The 18,160-nt window shown below is 54.7% G+C and overlaps 3 protein-coding genes across 5 annotated transcripts in view; 2 read left to right on the forward strand and 1 right to left on the reverse strand.

The window, feature by feature from the left end:
• LOC137150572 (zinc finger protein 585A-like) overlaps positions 1–18,160 on the reverse strand; it is a 240,549-nt gene that overhangs the window by 76,236 nt on the left and 146,153 nt on the right. The window lies entirely within an intron of this gene.
• Positions 849–14,987, forward strand: LOC137150580 (zinc finger protein 777-like). Of its 3 annotated transcripts, none has more exons than XM_067544542.1 (6): positions 849–917; positions 2,011–2,409; positions 3,264–3,390; positions 9,902–10,015; positions 10,257–10,367; positions 12,376–14,987. In XM_067544542.1, the coding sequence occupies exons 2-6, from the start codon at positions 2,026–2,028 to the stop codon at positions 13,281–13,283; spliced, it is 1,644 nt and encodes a 547-aa protein (XP_067400643.1). In that variant the 5' UTR covers positions 849–917; positions 2,011–2,025; the 3' UTR covers positions 13,284–14,987. The 3 variants fall into 3 exon arrangements, with proteins under 3 accessions (XP_067400643.1, XP_067400641.1, XP_067400642.1); XM_067544540.1 differs by lacking the exon at positions 849–917 and adding an exon at positions 1,231–1,518; XM_067544541.1 differs by lacking the exon at positions 849–917 and adding an exon at positions 1,231–1,518 and having other exon boundaries at positions 12,379–14,987.
• The window catches only part of LOC137150576 (zinc finger protein 777-like), a 111,706-nt gene continuing 109,077 nt past the window's right edge, over positions 15,532–18,160 (forward strand). The window contains exon 1 of the mRNA XM_067544531.1: positions 15,532–15,611. Coding sequence (XP_067400632.1) covers positions 15,588–15,611 — 24 coding nt within the window. The 5' untranslated portion in view covers positions 15,532–15,587. The remainder of the gene's footprint in view (positions 15,612–18,160) is intronic.

Genomic DNA, 18,160 nt, shown 5'->3' on the forward strand with positions numbered 1-18,160 from the left:
CAGTCGTATCCCTGCCAGCCAGCTTTCCTGGCATGGCATCCCTCCTAGCTAGCTTCTGTCTGGTTCCCCTCAGACAGTTGCCCCCCCCAAAAAATCCCCTGGTGTGCCCCTCACTCCTTCCAGGTAGCTGCCCCTCCCCCCGAACTGCTCCAGATACCCCTGACTTCAAATCATGCATCCCCATCTACCCCAAATGCCCCTCTGCCACCTGCCACCGGCTCCTCATTCCCACCTTCCCAACTGGCCTAGGCACCCCCCCCCCCTTAAACTTCCACAGGTGCCCCTGGCTCCCCCCAGCCATGCATCTGCCCCCATTGAACGCCTCTCACTATCCTACCCCGCCCATGCTGCCACCCGGCTGCTTCATGCTCTTTCCCCCTCCAGCTGCTGCCTCCGCCCTCAGAAATAGCGTAAGTGACGGGGCGGGGGGTGACCAGATCGCAAGTGTGAAAAATCAGGACGGGGTGTGTGTGTGGGGGTGGGGGGAATAGGCGCCTGTATAAGAAAAAGCCCCAACTATCGGGCCTGTCCCTGTATCACCGGGATATCTGGTCACCCTAGCGGGGCTCCCTCACCCACCTCTGGCTGGCTGTCCTTTGAGAGGGCTGTCACGCACCAAGCCATTCAAATGGGGCCGCGATGGATGTCCAAAGAAACCAGCCCCTGGCCATTTGAGTGAAAGGAGACTCTCCACCAGCGGTACTGGGTCAATGACACGCAGCCGAGCCGGGCCGGGATGGGCAGACGCCCGCCAGCCGGTTAGCTCGCTTGATGCGCCGGCTGCGGCAGGGCCTGGGAGGTCTGGCAGCTGGGGAAACGCAGAGGTGAAGGCAGGTGGCCAGGGGGCGGGTGCCCCATGCTGCCCTCCTCAGCTGTGCAGCGCCGGCCCTGGGCCAGCCCGCGGGAGCCGAGGGCGAGTGAGAAATAGGGGGACTGGGGGGGGGGCGGGTACCAGGCGCCCGTCTAAGACAGAGCCCCCAGTAGTGGGAGTGTCCCTGTAACATCGGGGCTAAGGGGCCAGCCAGGAGGGGCCCTGGGCCTAGGGGGGCCAGGCAGCAAGTGTGAAATATGGGGACGGGTGGGGGCGGGGAACAGCCCCCCTATGAACAAAGCCCCGCGGAGGGGGGCGGCCCTGGCCCTGGCCCTATGCCAGCGGGACAGCTGCTCATCCCGGCCTCCCCGCCCCCCTCTGCCCTGCACTGCGCTGCGCTCCTCCCGCCGGCAGGGGGCGCTGCTCGGGCTCCCGTCCGGACACGGAGCCGCCCCGCCCCGCCCCGCCGGGGCCCTGGCGGACTGCCGTCCCGGCATGCATCGCGCCCCCTCCGGCCGCTCTCCTTTCCCGCCCGCCCGGCATGGCCGCCCTGCCCCGCCGCTGCTGAGCCGGACTCGGAGGCGCTGGGACTCGGGCCAGGCCGGAGCCGTCGCTGCGCGCAGCCCCCGCGCCCCTCCCCCCGCCCGGCTCCTGTCAGACCCGCCCCTCCCCCCCCCCCCGCCATGGCTGAGTGGGCGCCGGAGCAGGTGAGGGGGCGGCCGGGGCCGGGGCCGGGAATCCCCCCGCCGAGCTCCGGGGCCGCGGGGGCGAGCGCGGCGCGGCTGCTTCACCAGCGGCCTCAGCCCGCGCCCCTCCCCCCGCGGTGCGTTTCCATGGCAGCCGTGCCCAGGCCTCCTGCCAGCCGCGGGGCGGGGCGGGGCGGGGGAGATGGGGTGGTCGGGGTCAGCCCCCCCCCCCGGCCCCCGTTCTTTGCCCTGTGCACCTGACAGCCCCGGTCGCTGAGCGGGGGGAGGGGCAGGGGGCGGTTTCCCCCGTCGTTGGGGGGCGGGCGGGGCTTTCCCGCCACCCGCTCAGCGCTGGAAACAGCCGGGGCGGCCCCGCGGTGGGCGGGGGGTTTCGGGGCCGGAGACGGGCGGGGGGGTTCGGGCTGTCCCCTCTCCTGTCCTCGCTTCTCTGCCTGGCTGAGTCTTGCCACCGGCGGGGACGTGACCCCTTCCCGTACCCGTCCTTGCCCACAGGCTCTGGAGTGGGACATGGAGTCCCAGGACCTGTCCCTCGAACAGCCCCTGGCTGCCCCCGAGCCCAGCGCGGCGGAAGAAACGGACCTGGGGACGGCCGAGATCTCCCTGACGCTGGTGGCGGAAATCCAAGCGGTGGACAGGAAAGTGGAGGTCCAGGCCGCACAGCTGATGAACCTGGAGGGAAGAATGAGGATGGCAGAGACGAAACTGGTCGGTTGTGAGAAGACGACGGTGGAGTTCGGGAACCAGCTGGAGAGTAAGTGGACGGCGCTGGGGACGCTGATCCAGGAGTACGGGCAACTGCAGCGGAGGCTGGAGAACATGGAGAACCTGCTGAAGAACAGGAACTTCTGGATCCTGAGACTCCCCCCGGGCGCTAATGGAGAAGTCCCCAAGGTAACAATGTCCCAGCCAGTGCTGGGCGGTGTAAAGCCTGAGCCTGTACCAGACGCTGCCGGGGCTTTTCGTACACTCAGAATGTTCTGCACGTGTCATTTGTTTTAATGGGAGTCGTAGTGTAGGTTTTCCCATCTCCATTCTTGCTGCTCGTCCTGCTCCGCAGCCCCTCTTTTGCCCCATTGTTTCCAAGATGTATGGATTCCACTTCTAGTGTTGTTTCCTTTTGAAATCTGGCCTCTTAGCTCAGACTAAGGTGAAGAGAGGAGGCTTTTGTTAATCAGGTGACAAGCAATTTGAAAAAGGGAACTGGCTAACCAGCCACTGAAATAAAACCAGCCAGTGTTTCTTTTCCTCCTCTGTGCCCATCTGACTCGTGTGTTTGGTTGTATGGAGAGTTCTAATGTGAGTATAACAGTGTGGCTGGCAAGGTCATATCGGTCTTTAATGGGGGATTTAAATCCTGCGTGTGACATCCCTAGAGAAGCCAACTCAGCCAGTTGGAACAGAACTTTGCAACTAAAGCATCTTTTTTTGGATACTCATTGTGCAACGTGCCCAAGGCAGTCAAGTCTACTATTATTTACATAGTGTCTGGTGTATGCATGGCACTGGACAACACAGATGTAAGACAGGCCTGGGGATAGCTGGAAGGAGCCAGGCCCAATCTTGGGGAGCAGCAGGTGGGGGCAGGGAGGAACAACAAAATCCAGAACAGGATGTGGTGACAGAGGGAGCATTGGGAGGGAGAAGACAGGGCAGAGTGTAGGGCATAAGGGAGTGATGGCAGAAACAAAGGCTGGCATGTAAACAGAAAGCAGAAGGTGCTGAGCGTATCACTCTTGTAATTGCAGGTCCCAGTGACTTTCAACAACACCTCGTTTAATTTCTCTGAGCAGGAGTGGAAGAGCTTGGACGAATGGCAGAAGGAGCTTTACAGGCACATCATGAAGGGCAACTACGAGGCTGTGATCTCGCTGGGTAAAGACTGGCTGGGTTTTTTTCCTCTCTTCAAAGCTGTGTGGTCTCTGAAGTGCCAGATTTCCCCAGGGTCTGAGTTATACAAGCTCTATTGTGCCCTGATGGATCAGGGGGGTCTGGATGGCTTGGGGGGTCTGGTAACTGGATATGGAGACTTTGACTCAATAGGTGGGTGTTCAAAGCAGCTTGGACATTTAACTGTCAGTCCCTGTTGATCTTAGTCTAGCAACGGATGGGTGTGTCCGTCACAAAAGAACACTCACAATTAGCACACCTTGCTCAGGGCTTGTCTACACTAGAAAATTAGGTCGACTTAAGTTCGGGAGACCACAGCCACCGCAGTAGTGTAATCGGCTGTTGGTGTCCACGCTACCCTCCTGCCAGTGGTGCATGTCCTCACCAGGAGCGCTTGCACCAACTGCAGTGGGGCACTGACAGCTGGGGTATGCAGCACTGACAGCCACACGGGGCTCACTGGAGCCTTCCCCCCACAAAACCTGCCTGACAGCCTCAGCTATAACCCAGGGGCTGGGCTCAATTTCACAGCAGGGAGCCCAATAGCAGTGAAACTGACATTCTGGTTGGTTTCATGGCAGCTATTATTTCACTTTCCTTTCCAGCTCTCAGCAGGCTCTGGGGCTGACCAAATGTGACATATAATAGCAGCCCTGAAACGGACAAGAACGTCATTTTCGCTGCTGGTAGGCTCCCTGCCCTGAGATGGAGTCTGGTGCTGGGCTCACAGCTGGGGCTGTCAGCCCTGGGGATGGGGGTAGGAAGGCTCCTGCGATGAGCCCCATTTCCAGGACTGACAGCTGAGCCCCACTGCTGTCTCCTGGGGAGGGATTAGTCGGGGAGGGGAGTCCAGGTGGCAGCGGGGCTCGGGCTCTTCTCCCCCCCCCTCCAGTTCCTCACTGGGAGGTGGCAGCTGTGCGGGGCTGACAGCCAACAGGTGATGTAAGTAATGCAGTGTCTGTATAGGTCGCCCTAACCACATCGACCTAAGCGCTACACCTTTCCCAGAGGGGCAGTTAAGTCACTGTAGTGGGCGACTTACATCAGTGGGAGCACCATTCTAGTGTAGAGACGTGCATAGTTAGCTCAGTGTAAACTGCCTTACATCAACCTAACTCTGTAGTATAGATCAGTCTTGACAGACAGTCCAGAACTTGGTGAGAATCCTGGATACTGGAGCAGAGTCAGATGGCAGTTATCACAAAGCTGGGGCACAGGTAGGACACAGGCTGTTCTCAATGGAGAGAGGGAAATTTACCTTTCTTCGTGCTAAGGTCCACAAGTCTATTAAAATGGGTACATCAGCCTGCTTGCCTCTTGTGGGCAGAACCAGCGCTGGCAATCACTGGCCATAAGAGAATGCCCTGTCCCCTGATTTTTCCCTCCAGTTTTCTGCCTCCCCAGCTGCTGAGCATCCCCTTAGCCCTCCCTGCTGCACAGCATTGCTGAGGGGAACTCCAGACTTCATTTCAAATGCTCACATGCACAATTGGGCTCTGTATTTTGTCTGATTCCCAGCTGTGTCCCAGGGCTGCCTTGGATTTCGGAGGAGTTTGTTCTTTCAGATCCGCTTCCCCTTTGGAGGTGTATGCAGCAGCTGCTGCCCCTGCAGGCTTCAGGGATCGAGCTAGTTTGGGAGCAGCCAGAGGCGAAAGGAAAGGTTTGCCTCCTGCTTTGCCCGCTTTCTGAGTGTCTTGTTGGGCGCTCGGCCAGCTCTGTGTGCAGACTGCGCTTTTCCCTCAGCCTGTCTGGGCAGGGTCTCCTTGGGCCCACCTTCCATGGGCAGGAGAGGTGGCAGGTAGGATTGGACAGAGCTGGCCCTTGGGCAGGCAGACCCCCCATATCCATGAAGGGGATGGAGCTAGAAGGGCAAGCACCAGTGTGGAGATCATGCCGTAGTCTCTACAGCCTGCACCAACAGCCCTGCCTCTGCCTGCTGCTTCCTCAAGGGTTGTGGATGGAGGGAACTGACACAGCACAGATGCTGCCAACACCAGAGAGTGCAGTGAAGGGCCTCTGGGGCCCAGCTTTCCACCCTGTTGCCATCTCTATAGCAGCCCCCCCCCCCCCGTCCTTCCCCGTGATCCCTATTTATATCCCATGCTGTGACTTCCTTCTGGGAAGCGCTTCCTTGAATCCTGGGCCACTACCTTCCTTGAGAGATCCAGAAGAGAGACGTGGGGAAGGGGAGATAAAGAAGCCCAGCCTCTGAGGACAGGGAGATCACTGCTCATGGGAAATATCTTCAGAGCAATCTGAGCCCCGTTGCACTTCTCCCTCTGAAGTGGGACTTTGGGGACCGATTCCCAAAGGAGAAAATGAATATATAAAATATGCACTATTTCCCCCACGGAGTGCAGCAGGGCAGATTGATGTAGAGAAGACCAGGCCCTAGAAATACGCTCATTCCTCTAGGTGAGAGGTCCCCAAACTGGGGCATGCCCCTGGAGGGGGATACAGAGGAACGTTTGGGGGGACATGGCGGGGCCTGGGCAGCCCCCATGGGGAGGAAGCACCACCCAGCCCCGCTGTCCTCCAGCCATAGCCCCATTCTCGACCCCTGGCTCCGCACCCCACTGCAACTCCACTCCTGACCCCACCAGCCATGGCCTCGGCCCAGCCTACCTGTGGTTTGCCTTCTCCCGGCCCCGCCCCCAGTCTTGGCCATGGCTCCCGGCTGCAACCCCGGACCCGACCATGCTTCCACTTCTGGCCCTGCTCCCAGCTTCTGACTCCTAGCCTGGCCCCAACTGCAGCCCCACCCCTGTGTGTGGCCCCGCTCCCAGCCCTGGCTCCCCAGGGGGGTGGGGAGGGAAGGGGAGGGACAGCAGGTGCAGCATAAAATGTTTGGGGACCATTGCTCTAGGTCCATGTGCACACATGCTCCCCTACAAAGGAAATCTCCCTTCTTAGGAGAGGAAGGCCAGCAGCCTCAATCAGAGGAAAGACTCAGTTAGTTTCAAAGACATGTAGAGAACAGACCAGGATAGACACTTCCTGGCTGGCAGGAGTGTACTGAGAATTCTGGAGCTACGCTGAGGAGGTCTGCAGCTGTCGCTGTGTATCTCTCCTCATGCACCCTGGGAAGGTGTAATGGGGGACTGGGATTTCCTGCCTCTCCTGGAAGACTGAGAAAGCATGGGGCTGTCATCCTCAACTGCTGCTGCCCTAATGTCCTGGGTATTACCCTGGTTTCCGTACATCGCCTCCTCCCCAGCAGATGGCTATGGTGTGAGGAGAAGGGCAGCAGCCCACCTGTGGAAGATCCAGGAGGCAGTAAGGTGCTGCTTGCCCCATTATCTGTTGTTTCTACCTACCCCCGATCTGCATTTTCTAAGGCCAAAATTTTCCTTATTGTATACGAGTCGATTTCAGCGGGTATCACTATTTTCCCTGGTGGTTGGGGTGTGAGGTTGGCCTCTAGGGGAGCCCTGCTGAGATTGCTCTGTTAGGACAAACTGCAAAGAATGGGACAGGCAATTCCCATAAACTGGTTGGTTAATTCCAAAAATTAGATTTACCAATCCAGCAACAAACAGCTTCCCCAGCACCTTACGGGTCACTTAGAAATCAAAAACGCAGTTCCCTAGAAACAATCCAGCCATAGCCTCTCACCCAGGCAGCCAAATCAGATATATTGGCGATTACTGAAAATCTTTGTCCACCATATATAAAAAGTTTTACCAATCCCAAAGGACTGGACACATTATGCACCCGGTCATTGAATATTTCAGATCTTACCCAAATACACGCTTGTAGCTATTACTTTTAACTAAACTAATATTAATTTTTAAAAAAGAGTAATGATTAAAAGATCATTATACATACACAGATGAAAATAAAGTCCTTAGGCCAGTTTTACAGCAAAGATGATACATTTCTGGGTTGTAAAATTTCTTTGAGTTAGTGCACGAGATAGTCCAATGGTAGAGTGTTCCAGTTCTCTCATGAGAACTAGCAGGATAAGCCTGAGCATTCCTGGAGATCTTAACCGTACGACTTGAATTCCCCCTGGTGAAATCTAAGCAGGTCTGAAATGACAGAATTGAGGCCATATAGACCTTTTATAGATCCCTGGTAGGTTTATTGATATCTCCTTCACAGCAGCTACCTCCTTGAACAATTAATAGGTGATTACTTGTGGCTTTGAAGTATCATCTTCTAGGTCCTGTGCACACTTGTAACTAGCTACATGAGCACAAGTTAATTGGCAATCTACAACCATTCACAGATATTTACTACTTAAACTTCAAAGAGAAATAAAAACAAAGGCATTGCTACAGTCCCGTTCCAGCTAAATGTTAGTATCTTCTTTTGATTTCTAAATTAACAGAATATAGTAATAGACAGGAACTATTTGATTACATCAATAATCACTAGCAAAATTGTAGGTCATTACAGACATATCTACTTCCAAACCCTTAACAATACAAGTTCAGAGTTTGTTATTTACAGTGAATGGCCGTTTGTATCGTCTAAATATCCCCAAAGGTCAAGGTTTGGGTTATCCATCCTCTTAGTGGCATATACCTGGAAGAGTGGACTTTTCACTCCACAGGCCCTTCACAGGAGCCAAGGCCAGGCAGGGATCATTTCAGCCCCCTCCTCTGGGCATGAAAACTCAGGTGGCATCAGCCAACCAAAATAAACAAATACAAACGGTCATCTGAGATGTAAAGTGTCCGGTCCCCGTTTCCCCCCTCCTCAGCTGCTTTCATAAGCAATGCTAACGTGTAAACAGTATTGCAAGTATGTCTCCTTCAATCTAAACATCGCATGGCCGAAGAGCTTCCCCATGGGAGGGAGAATAGTGACATTCCCGTCTTTCACACAGGTTTCCTGGGCTGCATAAACAAGGGAATCTTGAGTTATTTACCTTTGTATTTGGCACTGGGGCACAAGCTGCTGCAAGTCTGTGTCCTGTTCTCGTGCCCACAGTTCAAGAGGGATGTTGATAAACCAGAAAGGTTTCAGAGAAGAGCCACGAGAATGATTAAAGTCTGATAGTGAGAGATTCAAAGAGCTCAGTCTATTTAGCTTAACTAAAGGAAGGATAAGGGATGGCTTGATTACAGTCTACAAGTATGTACATGGGAAACACATTTAATACTTGGCTCTTCATTCTAGCAGGCAAAGATATAACATGATCCTATGGCTGGAAGTTGAAGCTAGACAAATTCAGACAGGAAATAGGGTGTAAATGATTAACGGTGAGGGTAATTAACCACTGGAACAATTTACCAAGAGTCATGGTGGACTCTCCATCACTGGCAATTTTTAAATCAGGATTGGATGTTTTTCTAAAAGATCTGCTCTAGGGATTATGTAAGGTAGTGGCTCTCAATCTTTCCAGACCACTGTACACTTTCAGGGGTTTTATTTGTCCTGCCTGCCCCAAGTTTCATCTCACTTAAAAATTACTTGCTTACAAAATCAGACATACAACTACACAAATGTCACAGCACACTATTACTGAAAAATGGCTTACTTTCTCATTTTACCATATAATTATTAAATAAATATATTGGAATATAAATATTGTATGCACATTTCAGTGTATAGTATATAGAGCAGTATAAACAAGTCATTGTCTGTATGAAATCTTAGTTTGTACTGACTTTGGTAGTACTTTTTATGTAGCCTCTAGGCAAATATCTAGATGAGTTGATGTACCCTCTGGAAGACCTCTGCCTACCCCCAGGGGTATGCGCACCCCTGGTTGAGAACCACTGATGTAGGGGACATTCTACAGCCTGTGTTATGCAGGAGGTCAGACTGGATAATCACAGTGGTCCTTTCTGGCCGTGAAAGGAAATTCATAGATGGAGCGATTCCTTTGAGTAATAAGGTCTGCAGATCCAGCCCACCCTGGAGACTAGTGCATCATCCAGAATAAAGATGGAAATTAATCTCTGGGGATTGGGGTTGGTTGTCGTGAGGTAGAATTTACTATGCTCTGCAGTAGGAGAAGTCCGTGTGCTTTTTCCTCAAAGTATAGTTCGCACAATCCATAACTTAGGAAAATAGAATGGAATTATCCTGGTTGGGAAAGTTACCTCAACTGGAGGGAACTTCACGGGGTGGGGCGTTCGCCTTCTGCTGGTGACTGACCAGTCTGGGTCTGCCCCAAGCTGCGAGCAGGCTAGTACCCATTGTAATGAATCTGGCAACCTTCTTACTCAAAGAAAGGGCCTTTTCAGGTAAGCACAGATACATTTTCCTGCTCTGCTCCCCGTGCTGCAGGGCACGACTGCCAGCTCTCGCTGCAGGATGTGCGCCTCAGGAACGCTCCTGCCTGAGCCAGGCAGAGCAAACCGCATTCGGCTGAGTGTGATTGCTCAGACCTGGGGGTGTGAGAGCATCTTCTTTAGCCTCTGTTCCCCTAGCAGTGAAATGGGGTTGGCTGGCGATGATTTTAAGAATCTTTGTGTATTCTGACCTGTACTCCGTGAGTATAGATAAAACGTTCTGCCCCAATATCTATTTCCATACACAGATGCTGCCATTTCCAAACCCGACCTTCTGTCCCGGGTTGAACAAGGGGAGGAGTCCTGTGTCGGAGATCTGGGTGACTCTGAGGAAAGACAAATCCCTGAAGACCCCAGCCTGGGTAAGTTCTAGATTAAAAGACCCCAGAAACAGTGTGAGAGAAATATTGAAACCGGGCCAGTCTGCCTGAGACTTGCACGCATATCTCTGCTGCTGAGTTTTGTCAATATTTTTATCCTCAGCCCTTTTCACCATTCCTAGCCAGCTCAGCTCTAGTCTGATGTTGACCTCTATCCTGAAATCGTCTAGTGCATCTGGTGGATGCTAGCAAAACAGCCTGTAATTCTCTCCCCCGTGAACAGGATCTCCCATTTCTACTCTGAGTGAGAGCTCGTGGATGAAACAAGAGGAGCTGTCTGTCGCGAATCAAGGAGTCTCTGAAGAGGGAGGGATCCCTACAGAACCTGGAACTTGTGAGTTTTATACACATGGCGTCCCAGAGCAATCCCTAGTCAGAGGTGGACCAGAGATGGTGATATGTCGATCTGGGCTCAGAGTCTGCACCCGGGCAAAGAGAGTGAAAACTCCCAGAGCTGGGATGAGAAAGCTGAGAGTGGTTGGTTACAGTGAGGGAGCAGGGTAATAACAGAGAGGGCCCGAGCTCTGGGGCTTTGGATGGACCTAGCCTATAAGGAAAAGAGACCTGAACATGAGACAGGAGAGCGGGAGGGACGGGGGAGAGTTTCAGGGGGATGTCAGCAGGCAGATACAAGGTCAGAGAGTTAGGGAAGAAAGAGTCTGTTGAGGGATCTGGAGAAGCCTAGGAAGCCAGAGAAAGAGCGAATGGGGGCGGACGCAGAGGTGGTATTAGGGGTGCAACAGTTGCTTGGTTTAAAGTCTGCAAATCCCTGAAGTTTGGGGAGTAGAGATTTAGAAGAGTAGAACTGCACTGCAGGGGGAAGGACAACCTGTCAGACCCCTGGCCGTGAGAGGAAAGATCCCGAGAGCAATAATGGAAGTGGGAGATAGGAGGATTTCAGCCTAGCGTAGTGGGTAGTTGGTGTAGCCAGGACTACAAGCAGGAACAATGCGTGTCTTCTTTGACGGGTGGGGCATGGAGAATCCAGCCTAGAAAAATGGAACATAAACATTGTTTTAAAAAGGATCTAGAGTCCAATTGAACCCTTACTTATGTCACACATGGGCTCCGCCGATGGGATCCCATGGAACTGAAGGAGGGCTGGAATTTATACTTTTGCTGGGGTTTCCTGTGAAGTCCGTTTAAAGGGACGTTGGATTGTAACCACTTCACAACGGGGATATGTAATGGGACACACTAACCTGATGTTAAAGTACATTAAGGTTGCAAATGAAGCACTAATGGGTCAGGAAATGCTAGAATTAAGATGGCTTGTGCAGTGGTTAGTCACTCTTTGGGGATGGCGCACGTACAGTCCAGCACACAAGAGCTGCATAGTATGGACGGATTCCTTGAATCATTTCTCAAGGAAGCTGTGAGAAGTCTCTACTGAGCATGTGCAAATTTAGATTTTTCAGAGGGTTATAATTTGGCCAGATTTGGGTGGATTTTTACAGGAACATCAAAAAGCACATTCCTGCCTCAGAGTACAAACTGCTGCCAAATTCCAAGTCCCCGCCCCAAGAAACAGAAGTGCCGGAGTTCCTCAAAGAAAAGGTTGCCAAGATTTTAACACTGAAAAACCAAATATTTTCCCGCAAGCTTGTTCTCATAAATGGATAAACTGTTCTGGCTGAAAATTTCTGCGCACACACACAAAATTCAGCCTGAGGCAGATACCCAGCATGGAAAATTTCAGCTTGAACCATTAACATTTGGCAAAGTTATAAGCAACTGAAAACTGGGTGTTATAATGAAAAGTGTCAGGCTGCCTTAATAATAGGTGATGCTACCAGCACTGCCTATCACTGTTTTTAAAATCAAAGCTTAAATTCTGCAGAAATCGGTGATGATGTCAGACTTCACCTAAAATGACTGAGCCTGCAATATTCCTGTCTCTGTGTTTCTTCCAGGGTCTTTGATAATTGCCAAACATTGACGTGGATGAGGAACCCATTATGCTAGGTGCTGTTCAACCATAGAACACAGTTGGTCCCTGCCCCAAAAATATTTTTTATCTTTTCCAGTGTAAACTCCATATTCTCCAAGGTCTATTCTGCTTCCTCTCCTACTGAGAAAGCCACCATCTCTTCATCTAGCTAGATAGGCCTCATCACCATGGATCCAGGCTTCAGTTAGGAATCCGGATTCAGGAATGTTTTGGTTTATTTGTATGCCACTAAAGGGTTTAGGCCCCAGTTGGGGGTCATGGTCTCATTGTGCTAGGCATTGTACAAACACCTAACAGCAGGACAGTCTGTGCCCCAGAGTTTACAATGTAAGTAAGGAGGCTTTTGTTATCCCATTGGATGAAGTGAGTGTCTCTGTTCTCTCTGTTCTAGCAGATGAGCAGCAGTGTGGCGAGGAAGGTCCTGGAAACCTAGAACTGCCCAGCCTGCTACCAGTGGACTGGGAAGAGCTTTTCCCCAGTCCTGATGAGGTATTGACCAAGGAGAGCCAGTCCAGCGCAGCGATGCCGCAGAGAAACCCTCCAGGGTTGAGGCGATCTGCTCGCCGGGGAAGAGACTTCAAGAAAAATGTCTCTGAGGAAGCACTCACAGCAGAGGGGCCATATATATGCTGTGAGTGTGGGGAAAGCTTCATCGACAAGCAGCTTTTTGCCACACACCAGAGAATCCATGCATCAGGGGGAGCCTGTTCTTCTTTGGAGCAGGGAGAAAGCATTAGACAGAAACCCAAAATCGCCGCTCCCCAGAGAGCCCAGGCACCAGCACGTTCAAAAACCCCCAAGCGTCCTGAGCCAGAGAAAAGCTCCAGTCTCAAACACGGCTTCATAAAACACCAGGCCAACCATATGGTGGAGAGGCCGTATACCTGCACTCAGTGCAGAGAGAGCTTTAGTCTGGAGGTGAGTCTGATCTTACACCAGAAACTTCACACGGGGAAGGGCGATGGGCCCCTGACGTGTACGTATTGTGGCAAGGACTTCCGGGACCTCTCCAAAGCTATCCGACATCAGCGGATCCACACGGGAGAGCGACCGTATCAGTGCACGGAGTGCGGTAAAAGCTTCATCCGCAGGGATCATCTCCTGAAGCACTGGCGGGTCCACACAGGGGAGACCCCGTACCAGTGTCCCGTGTGCGGGAAGAACTTCCGGTACAAGGAGTCGCTGAACTGCCACCAGAAAATTCACACCCGGAACCCCCAGCCCATGGAGGGCTCGTGGCAGCTGGAAAGGGGAACCCAGACCACCACCCTGAGTGTGAAAAAAGAAAATAAACAGTAGCTCCACCCTCGGTGGGGACTGAGGGCTGTTGCATTTAAAACAAAGTGTGGCACGATGGCGAATGAAGGGAAGCCACAGCCCGTCTTGTGGCCGTGCCACACAGCTTTGCTTCACTGAAGTTTAAATGGAATTCCTCTTAATAACTATGGGGGTGAAAGCCACCCGGTGCAAGGGGCCAGCGTGAGGCCTAGGCACTATTTAAACCCTGTGGGGTTGCGTGGGACTTAATAGGCCTTATCGACTTCACCCCTGGAGAATAAATGAGCTCTTCTCCAGGTTGCCAGCAGGGGTCAGCGTTAGTAGGTGTGGCCCCGCTCCCATGCTTCTGGTGCATATTTATTGGAGTGATGAGGATTTTCCAGGTCATTATTTTCCACTGGCTTTCCTGGCGATGCTGGAAGCATGGAGGGGGTGCCATTCCCAGCCAGCGGGCCTGTCAGTCTAGTGGAAGAGAAGAACTTGGCTGGGGAGATGATGCAGGGGTGGGAAAAGGGCCAAAAAACCAGGAGGGAAGGCATGGATGCAGAAAGGGTCCCTGGAATGGGAAGACGGAGGGGATCAGGTGGGAGACAGATGGACATGGCTGAAAGCTGTTGGGGGGAGAGTAACCCAAGAGGAGGATGTGACTGCGGAGAGCCTCTGTTCTCGTTCCACTCTCGAAGGGGTGAAATTTGGTACCACGCAGGCTGTAAACTCTCTCTTGGGCTTGCCCAATGCCCGGGATCCATTCGTATGAATTCCTCCCACCGAAGGTGTTTTACTGGGTAAACGGCACAGTGAGAGCAACCTGTGCGAACCTTGCACGGGGTTGTTTGTTTAGCTAATGATCTGTCCGAACTAGGTATTGTTACAAGAGACAGTCAAACACGCGCACTATATTTCCCTGTTCACTTAAGCTATTTAAATGTAGGAAATGACTGACCCTAGGTTTTCAGATGTTTGTAAATATTGGCTGAATTCTCTTTGAAGTACGTGTTTTGTTAATGAGGTGACAACTGTGACTTGGTGTCTCTTTCTCCCTACCGTCAGCTGCTGCTTTGTGGTTGTGTTTTTGTAATACCTTTTTGCAAAACCCCTCAATACAGTGTTTGCATTCTGAAGCCCTTGTTTGGCGAGTCAGTGGCTGGAGCTCTGCCCCACCTCTCCGCCAATCTCAGCCTCTTCTTTCTGTATATCTTGTCCTCCCTTTCCCTCCCGCTCCCCTGGCTGAAGCACGCTTGGCTGTACCTGTTACAAGATGCAAGTTTTTGTCGCACTTCCCCAGCAACCGAATTAGTTTGTCAATTGCATGGTCTGACCTAGCTCCCCCTGTAGTCAACGAGAGCAATATTGCCAATGCCCAGCCTTGAACAATGTCGTGCCCCCAAATATCCTGAGATTGGTTTCAGTATCATGAGGTTATAAAAATAATAAACGATGGAGGCATCTGTGTGTTTGCAAAGCTTTTCTCTGCACCCAGGCCAGTCAGAACCTCACTCTGACTTTGAGGTGAGAGCGGGGATGCTCAGGTAAGACTGGGCTAGTCGGCGTTAAGTAAAACACCAGCTCTGGGGAGATGCTAGCAACGAGAAGCCTTCAGCTGCTGCGGGTCCGCACCCTGGGAAGATGAAGCTGAGACAATCCTGGGTCATCTGGAGTTGCGGCCCGGAGGAAAGGGCGTCCCCCTAGGGTCCCCCTAGCCATTGGGCTGGGCGGTTCTGGGATCGTTCCGGGGCCAGGGCTGGGGGTTTGGGGCACCCCGAAGGGTGCGGGATTGACGGCCACTCCGCCGCTCCCGGCTCGGGGGGTGTTGGTGCCTTTTTTGCTAACGGCCGAGGGACGTGTGCCTGGGGCTGCCCCTCGGCTGGGGCTCAGACTGCGGCGGGGGATTCGCATCCTGCCGGCTGCTCAGCTCGCACGGCAGGAACCTGCCCGGCCCGAGCTGCGGGCGGCTGAGCCGGGCCCGAGAGACCGGCGCTGCGGGGCGGGCACAGGCCGGGTCCCAGGCGCGTCCGGCAGGGCCCGGGGGAGCGGGACGGCCCGGCCCGGCGCCGCCATCCCCGCCGGCAGGGGCCGCTGCCGGCCCCGCTCCCCGCCCGGCTCCTCCCGCCAGCCAGGCCGCGGCTCCGGATTCCCGAGTCTCTGCATCCCGGCCCGGCCCGGCCCGGCTCGGCTCGGCTCCGACCGGCCGCGGGGCGGCCCCTGGCGAGGAGGCGGCAGGCGCCGGGCGGACGGGCGGGATCTGCCCAGCCCGGAGCGGGACGGGCGCGGAGCGGAGCGGAGCCGGGCCCGCTGGAGAGAGCCGAGCCGGGCCGGGCCGGGGCCATGGCCGAGCGGGCCGCTGCCCAGGTAAGGGCCCGGCGGGGGCTCCGCTCCCGGCCCGAGCGGGGCAGGAAACCCCCTGGCGGGGGAGCCCCGGGAGCCGGCCCGCGGGGAGCGCTGCGCTGCGCTGCGCTGCTCTGCTCTGCCGGCCGCCCGGGGGCAGGGCCCGGCCCGGGCTGGGGGTGCCGGGCTCGGCTGGGGCTGGGAGCAGGGACCGGGGCTTTGCAGGGACCGAGCCCGGGCCTGTGCTGGGTCCTGCCCCCGAGGCTCGGCTCGGTCCTGCGGGGGTTGCCGGTGGGTCTCGGGGCGCGGGGATCCCTGGAACCGAACCGCGGCCCGGCCCGGCGCGGGGAGGGACGGCCAGTGACCCCGAGGCCAGGCCAGGCCAGGCCAGGCGGCCGGTTAAACGGGGGCATCTGCTGCTCCTCCGCAGCCGCCTGCCGGCCCAGGGGTCCCCGCAGACCCCCTTACCCCTGCCTGCGCCCCCCTGCCGGGCCCAGCTGGGGCTGCGGTGGGGCCCGGCGCCCACGGCCCATGCTGGCGGGCTGCAGCAGAGCGGGGCTGGGTGCCCCCCCCCCAGTGCCCCCCCGGGGGGCTGGCCCGGCCCTGCCGCAGTTTGCAGACCTCTGTCGGGGAGGGTGCGAGGGAATCGCCCTGGTCCTGGGGCTCACGGGCTGGGCCTGGCTTAGGACTGAGAGAGGATTGTCACACACCTCAAAATAGTATAACCTGGCCAGCCGGATTTTCACTTCCCACCTAAATCGGGCTGGATGCGGTTCTCCGGGTGCCCAGCCAGGCCCTCGGAAATGCTGGGTCCAGACAGCACCTCTGCAGCTAACCGCACGGGGGGAGGGTTGCCACGCTGCCCCCCTCTTTCCCCCACATGCCTTTATAAAAGGGAGACTGACAACAGACTCTCCAACGAAGTGGGCAGAAAGCTCAGGCGCAAATAAATGTGTTAGTCTTTACGGTGCCACCGGACTCCGCTGTTCGGCTAAACACAGACTGACACGGCGACCCCTCTGGGACACATCTTTGCTACGCTGAGCACCTTATTTAATTGCGTTTGACCTCATGATGAATTCTGATCCATTACGCGCTCTTAGAAACCTGCGAGATCCTCCACAGATGTTACACCAGGTTAGCGCCGCACACGGCCCCCGAGCGGTGCTGGCTCTGGGCCTTCGAATGCGGGTGACACTGAGGACGTGGAAACGTCCCAGTTCGTACGTTGCTGGATCTGTAGGTTCTGTGGTTAGAAATACTCACCTGATCTTTCAAGGGGGATGGGGGGAAGGGGCACTTTAGACAGGGATTCTCAAACTTTTTCGTGGCGTGGCTCTTAGCTTTAATAAAGTGCGTGTCTTGTGGGCACCCCTTCCTCCCACCGGCTGTCACCCAGCCCCACCTCCCCTCCCGCTGGCTGCTGCACAACTTCCCTGGGGCAATCACAGCAATTCCTTGCATGCAGAATTGATCTCAGGAAAGTGTGCAGCTGTTTGGAATTGTTCTGCTGGTGGCTCTTGACTTCTCTCCCCTCCTTATACAGGGAGCAGCTATTACTGCTGAGGGCGGCTGGGCCTAAGTTGGCGCCTCCTTGTTCCTTGCTCTGTCTACAGGTAGCCAAGTTCTTCCGTCCAGTGAAGACCCTGCCTCTCTGTAGAGGGAAGAAGGTGGAAGCCAGCACCACGTGGTCTGTCAGCTCTCCACTGATCATCCCTGGTCCGTGGGCTATAGTTTGAGAATCTGCTGGTTTAGGCTCGGGCTGAGTTTGCAGGGCTAGTATGAGGTGGCTGTACGAATGATCCTTTGTTTCTTTCCGCACTGGGCACAGTTGATCTGCAAATCACAGGCTCCCCCGTGGCGTCCCAGGGGCTGAGTGCTACAGGATCCTGTTTCGCAGCAGAAACGGCGGATCTTACAGCTGATCTTTCAGCCTTCGCTTCTGGAATCTCCTTCCTTTTGAGTGCTTAATTTCTCCACCTTAACTTTGCACAGCGCTGGGCGAATACTCCAGCGAGGCAGTTTTATGTGCACGTTAAATAAGACTAAAGAGTGGGCCAGACAAAGCATTGAGCAGCCTGGAGCTTGTGCGTGCCTGTGGCTCTCTGTAGCTGATTTTGACAAATGAGAATTTTCTCCCCCCAACTCCCATTTTCAATGTCTTTTCTTACACGCAGGCTCCAGCGTGGGACATGGAGTCCCAGCGCTCGCCTCTTTCGCAGCCCTACGCTGTCCCAAGACGAACTTCTGCGAGAGAAACCCAGCTGCAGACGGCAGAGATCTCCCTGACTTTAGTGGCTGCGATTCAAGCCGTGGAGAGGAAAGTCGATGCTCACGCCATCCGGTTGCTGAATCTGGAAGGGAGAACAGGGACGGCCGAGAAGAAATTGATAGGTTGTGAGAAAACCGTGGTGGAGTTTGGAAACCAGCTGGAGAGTAAGTGGGCCGTGCTGGAGACGCTGATCCAGGAGTACGGGCTACTGCAGAGAAGGCTGGAGAACGTGGAGAACCTGCTGAAGAACAGGAATTTCTGGATCCTGAGACTCCCCCCAGGCACCAAGGGGGAAGTCCCC

Source organism: Emydura macquarii, unplaced genomic scaffold (assembly GCF_026122565.2).
Source record: "Emydura macquarii macquarii isolate MOO-44397 ecotype Brisbane River unplaced genomic scaffold, CSIRO-AGI_Emac_v2 contig_973, whole genome shotgun sequence".
Taxonomy (NCBI): domain Eukaryota; kingdom Metazoa; phylum Chordata; order Testudines; family Chelidae; genus Emydura; species Emydura macquarii.

Bases quoted from the DNA above. Each gene is read 5' to 3' on its own strand.
- LOC137150580 (XM_067544540.1), top strand. From the start codon at position 1,495: ATGGCTGAGTGGGCGCCGGAGCAG. The intron at 2,410-3,263 runs GTAACAATGTCC...TTGTAATTGCAG, and splicing joins CTAATGGAGAAGTCCCCAAG to GTCCCAGTGACTTTCAACAA. The intron at 10,368-12,375 runs GTGAGTTTTATA...TCTCTGTTCTAG, and splicing joins CCCTACAGAACCTGGAACTT to CAGATGAGCAGCAGTGTGGC.